The sequence below is a fragment of the Oncorhynchus masou genome, chromosome 33 (assembly GCF_036934945.1).
Source record: "Oncorhynchus masou masou isolate Uvic2021 chromosome 33, UVic_Omas_1.1, whole genome shotgun sequence".
Taxonomy (NCBI): Eukaryota; Metazoa; Chordata; class Actinopteri; order Salmoniformes; family Salmonidae; genus Oncorhynchus; species Oncorhynchus masou.
This window is the reverse complement of record NC_088244.1, coordinates 23,439,310-23,453,976: the sequence shown is the minus strand read 5'-3', so window position 1 is coordinate 23,453,976 and position 14,667 is coordinate 23,439,310. Positions and strand designations below refer to the sequence as shown.

At 48.2% G+C, this 14,667-nt stretch overlaps 1 protein-coding gene across 1 annotated transcript in view; it reads left to right on the top strand.

Moving 5' to 3' along the window:
• Positions 1-14,667, top strand: part of LOC135528059 (semaphorin-3G-like) — a 74,450-nt gene that overhangs the window by 32,697 nt on the left and 27,086 nt on the right. The window contains exon 3 of the mRNA XM_064956829.1: positions 11,243-11,305. Within this exon, the coding sequence (XP_064812901.1) occupies positions 11,243-11,305 (63 nt within the window). The remainder of the gene's footprint in view (positions 1-11,242; positions 11,306-14,667) is intronic.

Genomic DNA, 14,667 nt, shown 5'->3' with positions numbered 1-14,667 from the left:
GTTTATATGAACGTGGTACCTAAGGCGTTTGGAAATTGCTCCCAAGGATGAACCAGACTTGTGGAGGTCAACAATTGTTTTTCTGAGGTCTTGGCTGATTTCTTTTGATTTTCCCATGATGTCAAGCAAAGAGGCACTGAGTTTGGAGGTAGGCCTTGAAATACATCCACAGGTACACCTCCAATTGACTCAAATTATGTCAATTAGCCTATCAGAAGCTTATAATGCCATGACATAATTTCTGGAATTTTTCAAGCTGTTTAAAGACACAGTCAACTTACTGTATATAAACTTCTGACCCACTGGAATTGTGATACCGTGAATTATAAGTGAAATAATCTGTGTGTAAACAATTGTTGGAAAAATGACGTGCGTCATACACGCAGTAGATGTCCTAACCGACTTGCCAAAACTATAGTTTGTTAACAAGAATTTTGGTTGAAGAATGAGTTTTAATGAGTGGTTGAAAAACAAGTTGTAATGACTCCAACCTAATTGTATGTAAACCTCTGACTTCAACTGTATATACATATCTTAAAAAAATACATATTTCCTTTATTACCCTCCAACCCTACCACCTCTCCCTCAATTGGAGCAAACTAGTGACAACAACGCTTAGGCCTGTAATTCCAGTTTATACATACTATATACATTTTATGTATATATTAAGTCAACTCACTATTAGTAATGTCTATACTCCTAGCCTCAGTCTGGCTGGGCCCACTAGTCTTTGACAGGGAGAAACAAACATGGATGAGTTGGAGAGATGAGGTCACAGAGACCAGGTTGGCCTGTGAACTGCCCACAGCTCACTGCCCACAGCACACAGCTCACTGCCCACAACTCACTGCCCTCAGCCCACAGCCCACAGCTCACTGCCCACAGCCCACAGCCCACAGCCCACAACTCACTGCCCTCAGCCCACAGCTCACTGCCCACAACTCACTGCCCTCAGCCCATAGCTCACTGCCCACAACTCACTGCCCTCAGCCCACAGCCCACAGCTCACTGCCCACAACTCACTGCCCTCAGCCCACAGCCCACAGCTCACTGCCCACAACCCACTGCCCACAACTCACTGCCCTCAGCCCACAGCTCACTGCCCTCAACTTACTGCCCTCAGCCCACAGCTCACTGCCCACAACTCACTGCCCTCAGCCCACAGCCCACAGCTCAATGCCCACTACCCACTGCCCACAACTCACTGCCCTCAGCCCACAGCTCACTGCCCACAACTCACTGCCCTCAGCCCACAGCTCACTGCCCACAACTCACTGCCCTCAGCCCACAGCTCACTGCCCACTTCCCACTGCCCTCAGCCCACAGCTCACTGCCCACAACTCACTGCCCTCAGCCCATAGCTCACTGCCCACAACTCACTGCCCTCAGCCCACAGCCCACAGCTCACTGCCCACAACTCACTGCCCTCAGCCCACAGCCCACAGCTCACTGCCCACTCCCCACTGCCCACAACTCACTGCCCTCAGCCCACAGCTCACTGCCCACAACTTACTGCCCTCAGCCCACAGCTCACTGCCCACAACTCACTGCCCTCAGCCCACAGCCCACAGCTCAATGCCCACTACCCACTGCCCACAACTCACTGCCCTCAGCCCACAGCTCACTGCCCACAACTCACTGCCCTCAGCCCACAGCTCACTGCCCACAACTCACTGCCCTCAGCCCACAGCTCACTGCCCACTTCCCACTGCCCTCAGCCCACAGCTCACTGCCCACTACCCACTGCCCACAACTCACTGCCCTCAGCCCACAGCTCACTGCCCACAACTTACTGCCCTCAGCCCACAGCTCACTGCCCACAACTCACTGCCCTCAGCCCACAGCCCACAGCTCAATGCCCACTACCCACTGCCCACAACTCACTGCCCTCAGCCCACAGCTCACTGCCCACAACTCACTGCCCTCAGCCCACAGCTCACTGCCCTCAGCCCACAGCTCACTGCCCACTTCCCACTGCCCTCAGCCCACAGCTCACTGCCCACAACTCACTGCCCTCAGCCCATAGCTCACTGCCCACAACTCACTGCCCACAGCTCACTGCCCACTACCCACTGCCCACAACTCACTGCCCTCAGCCCACAGCTCACTGCCCACAACTTACTGCCCTCAGCCCACAGCTCACTGCCCACAACTCACTGCACTCAGCCCACAGCCCACAGCTCAATGCCCACTACCCACTGCCCACAACTCACTGCCCTCAGCCCACAGCTCACTGCCCACAACTCACTGCCCTCAGCCCACAGCTCACTGCCCACAACTCACTGCCCTCAGCCCACAGCTCACTGCCCACTTCCCACTGCCCTCAGCCCACAGCTCACTGCCCACAACTCACTGCCCTCAGCCCACAGCTCACTGCCCACTACCCACTGCCCACAACTCACTGCCCTCAGCCCACAGCTCACTGCCCACAACTCACTGCCCTCAGCCCACAGCTCACTGCCCACAACTCACTGCCCTCAGCCCACAGCTCACTGCCTACTACCCACTGCCCTCAGCCCACAGCTCACTGCCCACTACCCACTGCCCTCAGCCCACAGCTCACTGCCCTCAGCCCACAGCTCACTGCCCACTACCCACTGCCCACCATCGCTTCTTAAGAGCTTCATTTACATTACATTTACATTTAAGTCATTTAGCAGACGCTCTTATCCAGAGCGACTTACAAATTGGTGAATTCACCTTCTGACATCCAGTGGAACAGCCACTTTACAATAGTGCATCTAAATCATTAAGGGGGAGGGGGGTGAGAAGGATTACTTATCCTATCCTAGGTATTCCTTGAAGAGGTGGGGTTTCAGGTGTCTCCGGAAGGTGGTGATTGACTCCGCTGTCCTGGCGTCGTGAGGGAGTTTGTTCCACCATTGGGGGGCCAGAGCAGCGAACAGTTTTGACTGGGCTGAGCGGGAACTGTACTTCCTCAGTGGTAGGGAGGCGAGCAGGCCAGAGGTGGATGAACGCAGTGCCCTTGTTTGGGTGTAGGGCCTGATCAGAGCCTGGAGGTACTGCGGTGCCGTTCCCCTCACAGCTCCGTAGGCAAGCACCATGGTCTTGTAGCGGATGCGAGCTTCAACTGGAAGCCAGTGGAGAGAGCGGAGGAGCGGGGTGACGTGAGAGAACTTGGGAAGGTTGAACACCAGACGGGCTGCGGCGTTCTGGATGAGTTGTAGGGGTTTGATGGCACAGGCAGGGAGCCCAGCCAACAGCGAGTTGCAGTAATCCAGACGGGAGATGACAAGTGCCTGGATTAGGACCTGCGCCGCTTCCTGTGTGAGGCAGGGGCGTACTCTGCGGATGTTGTAGAGCATGAACCTACAGGAACGGGCCACCGCCTTGATGTTAGTTGAGAACGACAGGGTGTTGTCCAGGATCACGCCAAGGTTCTTAGCGCTCTGGGAGGAGGAAACAATGGAGTTGTCAACCGTGATGGCGAGATCATGGAACGGGCAGTCCTTCCCCGGGAGGAAGAGCAGCTCCGTCTTGCCGAGGTTCAGCTTGAGGTGGTGATCCGTCATCCACACTGATATGTCTGCCAGACATGCAGAGATGCGATCGCCACCTGGTCATCAGAAGGGGAAAGGAGAAGATTAATTGTGTGTCGTCTGCATAGCAATGATAGGAGAGACCATGTGAGGTTATGACAGAGCCAAGTGACTTGGTGTATAGCGAGAATAGGAGAGGGCCTAGAACAGAGCCCTGGGGGACACCAGTGGTGAGAGCGCGTGGCGAGGAGACAGATTCTCGCCACGCCACCTGGTAGGAGCGACCTGTCAGGTAGGACGCAATCCAGCGTGGGCCGCGCCGGAGATGCCCAACTCGGAGAGGGTGGAGAGGAGGATCTGATGGTTCACAGTGTCGAAGGCAGCCGATAGGTCTAGAAGGATGAGAGCAGAGGAGAGAGAGTTAGCTTTAGCAGTGCGGAGCGCCTCCGTGATACAGAGAAGAGCAGTCTCAGTTGAATGACTAGTCTTGAAACCTGACTGATTTGGATCAAGAAGGTCATTCTGAGAGAGATAGCGGGAGAGCTGGCCAAGGACGGCACGTTCAAGAGTTTTGGAGAGAAAAGAAAGAAGGGATACTGGTCTGTAGTTGTTGACATCGGAGGGATCGAGTGTAGGTTTTTTCAGAAGGGGTGCAACTCTCGCTCTCTTGAAGACGGAAGGGACGTAGCCAGCGGTCAGGGATGAGTTGATGAGCGAGGTGAGGTAAGGGAGAAGGTCTCCGGAAATGGTCTGGAGAAGAAAGGAGGGGATAGGGTCAAGCGGGCAGGTTGTTGGGCGGCCGGCCGTCACAAGAAGCGAGATTTCATCTGGAGAGAGAGGGGAGAAAGAGGTCAGAGCACAGGGTAGGGCAGTGTGAGCAGAACCAGCGGTGTCGTTTGACTTAGCAAACGAGGATCGGATGTCGTCGACCTTCTTTTCAAAATGGTTGACGAAGTCATCTGCAGAGAGGGAGGAGGGGGAGGGGGAGGAGGATTCAGGAGGGAGGAGAAGGTGGCAAAGAGCTTCCTAGGGTTAGAGGCAGATGCTTGGAATTTAGAGTGGAAGAAAGTGGCTTTAGCAGCAGAGACAGAGGAGGAAAATGTAGAGAGGAGGGAGTGAAAGGATGCCAGGTCCGCAGGGAGGCGAGTTTCCCTCATTTCCGCTCGGCTGCCCGGAGCACTGTTCTGTGAGCTCGCAGTGAGTCGTCGAGCCACGGAGCGGGAGGGGAGGACCGAGCCGGCCTGGAGGATAGGGGACATAGAGAGTCAAAGGATGCAGAAAGGGAAGAGAGGAGGGTTGAGGAGGCAGAATCAGGAGATAGGTTGGAGAAGGTATGAGCAGAGGGAAGAGATGATAGGATGGAAGAGGAGAGAGTAGCGGGGGAGAGAGAGCGAAGGTTGGGACGGCGCGATACCATCCGAGTAGGGGCAGTGTGGGAAGTGTTGGATGAGAGCGAGAGGGAAAAGGATACAAGGTAGTGGTCGGAGACTTGGAGGGGAGTTGCAATGAGGTTAGTGGAAGAACAGCATCTAGTAAAGATGAGGTTGAGCGTATTGCCTGCCTTGTGAGTAGGGGGGAAGGTGAGAGGGTGAGGTCAAAAGAGGAGAGGAGTGGAAAGAAGGAGGCAGAGAGGAATGAGTCAAAGGTAGACGTGGGGAGGTTAAAGTCGCCCAGGACTGTGAGAGGTAAGCCGTCCTCAGGAAAGGAGCTTATCAAGGCATCAAGCTCATTGATGAACTCTCCGAGGGAACCTGGAGGGCGATAAATGATAAGGATGTTAAGCTTGAAAGGGCTGGTAACTGTGACAGCATGGAATTCAAAGGAGGCGATAGACAGATGGGTAAGGGGAGAAAGAGAGAATGACCACTTGGGAGAGATGAGGATCCCGGTGCCACCACCCCGCTGACCAGAAGCTCTCGGGGTGTGCGAGAACACGTGGGCGGACGAAGAGAGAGCAGTAGGAGTAGCAGTGTTGTCTGTGGTGATCCATGTTTCCGTCAGTGCCAAGAAGTCGAGGGACTGGAGGGAGGCATAGGCTGAGATGAACTCTGCCTTGTTGGCCGCAGATCGGCAGTTCCAGAGGCTACCGGAGACCTGGAACTCCACGTGGGTCGTGCGCGCTGGGACCACCAGATTAGGGTGGCCGCGGCCACGCGGTGTGGAGCGTTTGTATGGTCTGTGCAGAGAGGAGAGAACAGGGATAGATAGACACATAGTTGACAGGCTACAGATGAGGCTACGCTAATGCAAAGGAGATTGGAAAGACAAGTGGACTACACTTGTCGAATGTTCAGAACGTTAAGCTTACGTAGCAAGAATCTTATTGACTAAAATGATTGAAATGATACAGTACTGCTGGAGTAGGCTAGCTGGCAGTGGCTACGTTGTTGACACTACACTAATCAAGTCGTTCCGTCGAGTGTAATAGTTTCTACAGTGCTGCTATTCGGGGCTAGCTGGCTAGCTAGCAGTGTTGATTACGTAACGTTACGTTAAAAGAACGACAATAGCTGGCTAGCTAACCTAGAAAATCGCTCCAGACTACACAATTGTCTTAGATACAAAGACGGCTAAGTAGCTAGCTAGCTACGATCAAACAAATCAAACCGTTGTACTGTAATGAAGTGAAATGAAAATGTGATACTACCTGTGGAGCGAGGCGGAATGTTGACCGGGTTGTTGAAGTTCAATTCGGAAGACGTTGGCTAGCTGTTGGCTAGCTAGCTAGCAGTGACTCCTACGTTAAGGACGACAAATAGCTGGCTAGCTAACCTCGGTAAATTAAGATAATCACTCTAAGTCTACACACTCTAAGCTACACAATTACCTTGGATACGAAGACAGCAAAGACAACTATGTAGCTAGCTAACACTACACTAATCGAGTCATTGAGTGTAATAGTTTCTACAGTGCTAGTGGACGTTAGCTAGCTGCTGTGCTAGTGGACGTTAGCTAGCTGCTGGGCAGAAAGCAGTGTAGACTACGTTAGGACGACAAAATACGATCAGCAAAGACAACTATGTAGCTAGCTAACACTACACTAATCGAGTCGTTGAGTGTAATAGTTTCTACAGTGCTAGTGGACGTTAGCTAGCTGCTGTGCTAGTGGATGTTAGCTAGCTGCTGGGCAGAAAGCAGTGTAGACTACGTTAGGACGACGAAATACGATAATTACGCAATTATCTTTGATACAAAGACGGCTATGTAGCTAGCTAAGAAGAAATTGCTAAGATTAGACAAATCAAACCGTTGTACTATAATGAAATGTAATGAAAAGTTATACTACCTGCGGACCGAAGTGTAGATGCGACCGCTCGCTCCAACCCGGAACCGGAAGCTTCAACAGCCACTCTGGCATATCATATTTGGGAAGTGTTTGAACTGTTTCAATACAGTCTTAATGGTAATGACCGACCATGGCAGAAATAAAACAAACACATGCCCATTAAACTCATGTAAATGTGCCACATTAACATGTAAATATTTTACTCTAAACTGAAATGATTGCAGCTCGATATAGACCTTTAGCTTTTGAGGAGTGTTTGTGTGTAAAACCGAACTTGTTTTATGTTGCCATAAATGTGGTCGGTTCTTAACAAACATGTCCCCCTAGTTTCAGTCACACTAGAGACTAGATAAGAGTAGATTTAAACATACGGTCTGTGTGTAGTTCAGTATGTTATGGATCTACTTGATGCATGCCACAGTAAGGTCCTTGATTGGCCAGCTCATGCCAGGGTTTGTCAGTGCTTGTTATGATTGGCTGGTGCCTGGGCTTTCCGGCCAATGGATGACACTACTGAGCCAAACAGGAAAAGGAAGTTGATCAGCACGCTGACAGCCAAGCTCTGGTAAGAAGTTGCCCTAAGGCACAGAAACCCAAGCTGACCAGATCAATGTCTAGACATAGGGGAAACTTTATCCTGCAATTGGTGTTGATGACTAACATGTCAGGATGGTTAAACAGAGGGACGGAGTTATAGAGACAAATAGAACATGATGACCACAGTACTTCCTATTTGAATCCAGGAAATGAATATTAGTATAAATAGCGTAGTGTTGACTATCAGTATGACTGATTCTGTGGGTCAGACCATAAAAAGGCATGTTTCAGACAGGCAGGAATGGATTTATTGTGGTTCAGTTCCAGACAGGCTCGATGAAGGGATAAAGTGTGATTTATAGAGGAGGCCCTAATCCTTTCTGTAACATTCATTTATGATATGATAGCTGTGTTACAGAAAAGCACCTGTATCAGGTGTCGGTTTCTCTCTTATGATGAATGGCCATGCACTATAATGTAGTAGCACGCATGTACATGCACTATAATGTAGTAGCACGCATGTACATGCACTATAATGTAGTAGCACACATGTACATGCACTATAATGTAGTAGCACGCATGTACATGCACCATAATGTAGTAGCACACATGTACATGCACTATAATGTAGTAGCACGCATGTACATGCACTATAATGTAGGCGCACGCATGTACATGCACTATAATGTAGTAGCACGCATGTACATGCACTATAATGTAGTAGCACGCATGTACATGCACTATAATGTAGTAGCACGCATGTACATGCACTATAATGTAGGAGCACGCATGTACATGCACTATAATGTAGGAGCACGCATGTACATGCACTATAATGTAGTAGCACGCATGTACATGCACTATAATGTAGGAGCACGCATGTACATGCACTATAATTTAGTACATGTACATGCGTGTTCCTACATTATAGTGCATGTACATGCGTGCACACATTATAGTGCATGTACATGCACTATAATGTAGGAGCACGCATGTACATGCACTATAATGTAGGAGCACGCATGTACATGCACTATAATTTAGTAGCACGCATGTACATGCACTATAATGTAGGAGCACGCATGTACATGCACTATAATGTAGGAGCACGCATGTACACTATAATGTAGTAGCACGCATTTACATGCACTATAATGTAGGAGCACGCATGTACATGCACTATAATGTAGGAGCACGCATGTACATGCACTATAATGTAGGAGCACGCATGTACATGCACTATAATGTAGTAGCACGCATGTACATGCACTATAATGTAGGAGCACACATGTACATGCACTATAATGTAGTAGCACGCATGTACATGCACTATAATGTTGGAGCACGCATGTACATGCACTATAATGTAGGAGCACGCATGTACATGCACTATAATGTAGTAGCACGCATGTACATGCACTATAATGTAGGAGCACGCATGTACATGCACTATAATGTAGTAGCACGCATGTACATGCACTATAATGTAGGAGCACGCATGTACATGCACTATAATGTAGTAGCACGTATATACATGCACTATAATGTAGTAGCACGCATGTACATGCACTATAATGTAGGAGCACACATGTACATGCACTATAATGTAGTAGCACGCATGTACATGCACTATAATGTTGGAGCACGCATGTACATGCACTATAATGTAGGAGCACACATGTACATGCACTATAATGTAGTAGCACGCATGTACATGCACTATAATGTTGGAGCACGCATGTACATGCACTATAATGTAGGAGCACGCATGTACATGCACTATAATGTAGTAGCACGCATGTACATGCACTATAATGTAGGAGCACGCATGTACATGCACTATAATGTAGTAGCACGCATGTACATGCACTATAATGTAGGAGCACGCATGAACATGCACTATAATGTAGTAGCACGTATATACATGCACTATAATGTAGTAGCACGCATGTACATGCACTATAATGCAGTAGCACGCATGTACATGCACTATAATGTAGTAGCACGCATGTACATGCACTATAATGTAGGAGCACACATGTACATGCACTATAATGTAGTAGCACGCATGTACATGCACTATAATGTTGGAGCACGCATGTACATGCACTATAATGTAGGAGCACGCATGTACATGCACTATAATGTAGTAGCACGCATGTACATGCACTATAATGTAGCACGATGTACATGCACTATAATGTAGGAGCACGCATGTACATGCACTATAATGTAGTAGCACGCATGTACATGCACTATAATGTAGGAGCACGCATGTACATGCACTATAATGTAGTAGCACGTATATACATGCACTATAATGTAGTAGCACGCATGTACATGCACTATAATGTAGTAGCACGCATGTACATGCACTATAATGTAGTAGCACGCATGTACATGCACTATAATGTAGGAGCACGCATGTACATGCACTATAATGTAGTAGCACGCATGTACATGCACTATAATGTAGGAGCACGCATGTACATGCACTATAATGTAGTAGCACGCATGTACATGCACTATAATGTAGTAGCACGCATGTACATGCACTATAATGTAGTAGCACGCATGTACATGCACTATAATGTAGTAGCACGCATGTACATGCACTATAATGTAGTAGCACGCATGTACATGCACTATAATGTAGTATGTAGCACTATAATGCATGTACATGCACTATAATGTAGTAGCACGCATGTACATGCACTATAATGTAGTAGCACGCATGTACATGCACTATAATGTAGTAGCACGCATGTACATGCACTATAATGTAGCATGTACATGCACTATAATGTAGGAGCACGCATGTACATGCACTATAATGTAGGAGCACGCATGTACATGCACTATAATTTAGGAGCACGCATGTACATGCACTATAATTTAGGTAGCACACGCATGTACATGCACTATAATTTAGGAGCACGCATGTACATGCACTATAATTTAGGAGCACGCATGTACATGCACTATAATTTAGGAGCACGCATGTACATGCACTATAATGCAGTAGCACGCATGTACATGCACTATAATTTAGGAGCACGCATGTACATGCACTATAATGTAGGAGCACGCATGTACGTGCACTACAATGTAGAAGCACGCATGTACATGCACTATAATGTAGGAGCACGCATGTACATGCACTATAATGTAGTAGCATGCATGTACATGCACTATAATGTAGGAGCACGCATGTACATGCACTATAATGTAGGAGCACACATGTACATGCACTATAATGTAGTAGCACGCATGTACATGCACTATAATGTAGTAGCACGCATGTACATGCACTACAATGTAGGAGCACGCATGTACATGCACATAAGCACAGACACAAATACACATGGACACAATTGCGGATGGACACGTACGCACATTGTCACAGAAGGTTACTGCTTCCTTGATTGTTTTCTTGGTACTCTGTATAGACCTCTTCCCGAAAGCAAAATAAGCTTTTAAATGAAACACACAAAAAAGCCATCTGCGAGTCAGTAATTTACAACACAGTATCTGATGGTGCCAAAGAGGGGCTTTCCAAAATCAATCTTGAATAAGTGGGATATTGATGATATAGAACACACCGTAAATGTATCACACGGCCTAAATTACTACACTGTGATTACAGTTCCATGTTCGACCCGCCCACATCAATTAGCACTGATTAGCCCATGGATGATTGTGTGGGAGCAAAGACTTAGTGAGATACCTGCTTGGATTTCATGTGATCTAGTACGTTTTCATTGTTTAAACTGTGGCTAATAATGTTCTCATGCCCTAATTGCCTGTAGTTATATTGTGGACTTAGGCAGTGTACAATGTTATGACATGATTTATCATTTTATCATTCTCTCTCTCTCTCTCTCTCTCTCTCTCTCTCTCTCTCTCTCTCTCATCGTAGATCTACTGGCCTCCGTTGCCTGGTAACAGAGATGAATGTGTCCAGAGAGGGAAAGATTCTCAGGTGAGTGACAGCTCAGTCAGGCCTCTCTACTTCCTATTTACTCAAATAATGTCACATCTATGGTTTCCACCGGTCTAGCCTATTCAGCTGCTCTATCAGCCACTCTAGACAGTAACATTCTAGTTACCTTACTGACTGTACTGTACATTCTACATTGCCACATCTGGATCATGTTCTCAGGAAGCTAACCAGCAAATTGATGTCGACAGTTGGCTTGCTGTGTCAACACTCCCTTTTCCTATATCCTACAGGCAACAGACATAGTCCCATGCATCATCCCATCATCCCTTCATCTATCCATGCCTCTATCCCTGGGTACAGTGAAGTTGGTTAACAGCCAGTGAATGAGATAGGGAGTCTTTCAATATCTAGTAATATCCCCTCCCACATGGCTGAGGTATCCAGAGTCGGGTTCCAGACACAATGAACACCAGTAATGACATCTTTAAGAAGACTGCCCATATTGAAACTGGCCCTCACTCCCCAGTCAGACACTCTAAAGACACTTGCGGTTCCATGTTTAATATCTTCTGTCCCCTAAGCCTTGGGTAACAACAGAAAGTGAAACAACCCTCGCATCTGGTCTGGGTTAGGTGGTTTGGCCAGTAAAACAGGACTAATCTGTCTCTGTGGATGTGGAGGGAAGTTTAAGACTCCCCCATTGGGTGTCAACACTGGCCCTATAGGTAACTGTGGCGTTTGAAGTGGCAGGTGAGGAGGGTATCTAATATCAGGAGTTATTACGCGTTTCCTCCTGTATGAGGTATGTGAGCTGGTGTTCTTAGGGGAGAGGAGCAATCGTGAAAAAGGGATAAAGTTGGGCCCACGGTAACTCAATCTAACCTGTGCCAAGGGAGCTGTGGGCTGTGTGTGTTTAAGCTCCCCTCCATACCCCTGGAGACACACCCATGCACCCCAGAAGCACTCACCTACCATCAGACTCATTCAGACCACAGTTCAAGTGGAGTTGGTTCTTGTCCTCTCCATCGTTCTTTTAAACAGGCCTGGACTGAATCTGTTGCTGGAGATACGTTGTTTGTCAGAGAGGAAGAGGGGCCCATGTTTCTAGTCTAGTGTCTAGCATCATTAACAATGACTGGGCTGGGAGGTAGAGGCGAAGTGTGTCTGCTGGGAATGTGTGTACAGCGTCACATCGGTAACAGCTTCTCACCTCTAGTTCCTCCCAACCGGAATACGACACACCACCTCCACCCCAGTGCCCTCTGAGGCTAGGGACTCATTGAGAAAGGCTTTCAGGTACTGTATGTGTTGTTTACCCTATGTAAGAGGGGGTGGTCCCCAGTGGACAGGCCCAGTTATGTCGTTGTCTCTGGGTCATTGATGGGGTGCCCTCTCTGCCGCTGTTCTCTACCTGACAAAGACTCGGACACACACTCAATCAGGGCTCTGTTTACACCTTTCCCCGCTGCTAGACAAAACCCCAGGCAATGTCATAAGTCAAAAAGTTGCAAAGGATAGGTGTTGTTTTGATTGGTTGAAATGAACTTGTTTGTGTTTTTGGCAAAGAGAAAGGCTTGGTTCACAACCCTTACTGAGGGCTGATGTTATCCCAGTGGATGCAGGGACATGTGAGTGTGTACAGAGCAGCTCATTCCGTCACAGATGGACACTTAAATGTGTGTTCTACATATACCCTGTCTGCCTATGCCAGCGGGAGGGTGAGTGAGGACAGAGCTATCCCTCCCTCTCTAACTTTGTTAGGCAGTGTTGGACATGGAGACCTCCCATTAAACAAACACCGTGGAGTGAAGTGGGCACTGGCACTGACTAGACACTGACTAGACACTGACTAGACACTGACTAGACACTGACTAGACACTGACTAGACACTGACTAGACACTGACTAGGCACTGACTAGACACTGACTAGACACTGACTAGACACTGACTAGACACTGACTAGACACTGACTAGACACTGACTAGACACTGACTAGACATTGACTAGACACTGACTAGACACTGACTAGACACTGACTAGACACTGACTAGACACTGACTAGACACTGACTAGACACTGACTAGACATTGACTAGACACTGACTAGACACTGACTAGACACTGACTAGACACTGACTAGACATTGACTAGACACTGACTAGACACTGACTAGACACTGACTAGACACTGACTAGACACTGACTAGACACTGACTAGACGCTGACGAGACACTGACTAGACGCTGACTCGACGCTGACGAGACACTGACTAGACACTGACTAGACATTGACTAGACACTGACTAGACATTGACTAGACACTGACTCGACGCTGACGAGACACTGACTAGACACTGACTAGACATTGACTAGACACTGACTCGACGCTGACGAGACACTAACTAGACACTGACTAGACACTGACTAGACACTGACTAGACATTGACTAGACACTGACTCGATGCTGACGAGACACTGACTAGACACTGACTCGACGCTGACGAGACACTGACTAGACACTGACTAGACATTGACTAGACACTGACTCGACGCTGACGAGACACTAACTAGACACTGACTAGACACTGACTAGACACTGACTAGACATTGACTAGACACTGACTCGATGCTGACGAGACACTGACTAGACACTGACTAGACACTGACTAGACACTGACTCAACGCTGACGAGACACTGACTAGACGCTGACTCGACGCTGACTAGACACTGACTAGACGCTGACTAGACGCTGACTAGACGCTGACTAGACATTGACTAGACACTGACTAGACACTGACTCGACGCTTACTAGACACTGACTAGACACTGAATAGACACTAACTAGACGCTGAGTAGACACTGACTAGACGCTGACTAGACGCTGACTAGACGCTGACTAGACGCTGACTAGACGCTGACTAGACGCTGACTAGACGCTGACTAGACGCTGACTAGACGCAGACTAGATACTGACTAGATGCTGACTAGACGCTGACTAGACACTAACTAGACACTGACTAGACACTGAATAGACACTGACTAGACGCTAACTAGACGCTGACTAGACACTGACTAGACACTGACTAGACAGCCTGGCTGGTTTTAAAGCCGGAGCGCGTTGTGTTACTATTGTTGCACCTATTCAGCGTTCTGATGGTCGCAATCTGTCTCCGTCCCTTATACACAATGTGTCTGTGTCTTGGAGCTGTAGGATGTGCATACTACTTCCCTCCATTGACTGTGGAGGGATGGAGGAGTGAGAGGTGGGTGCATGTCTGTGAGGGTATTTTATTGACTGGCTAAAGGAGGGGAATCGGCTGTTCAATGGGGCTGTGTGACCCCGCTGGTTGACCACTGGGTAACACCTAACGTGTTTGCTTTATGATGGCCTTTCTCACAGGTC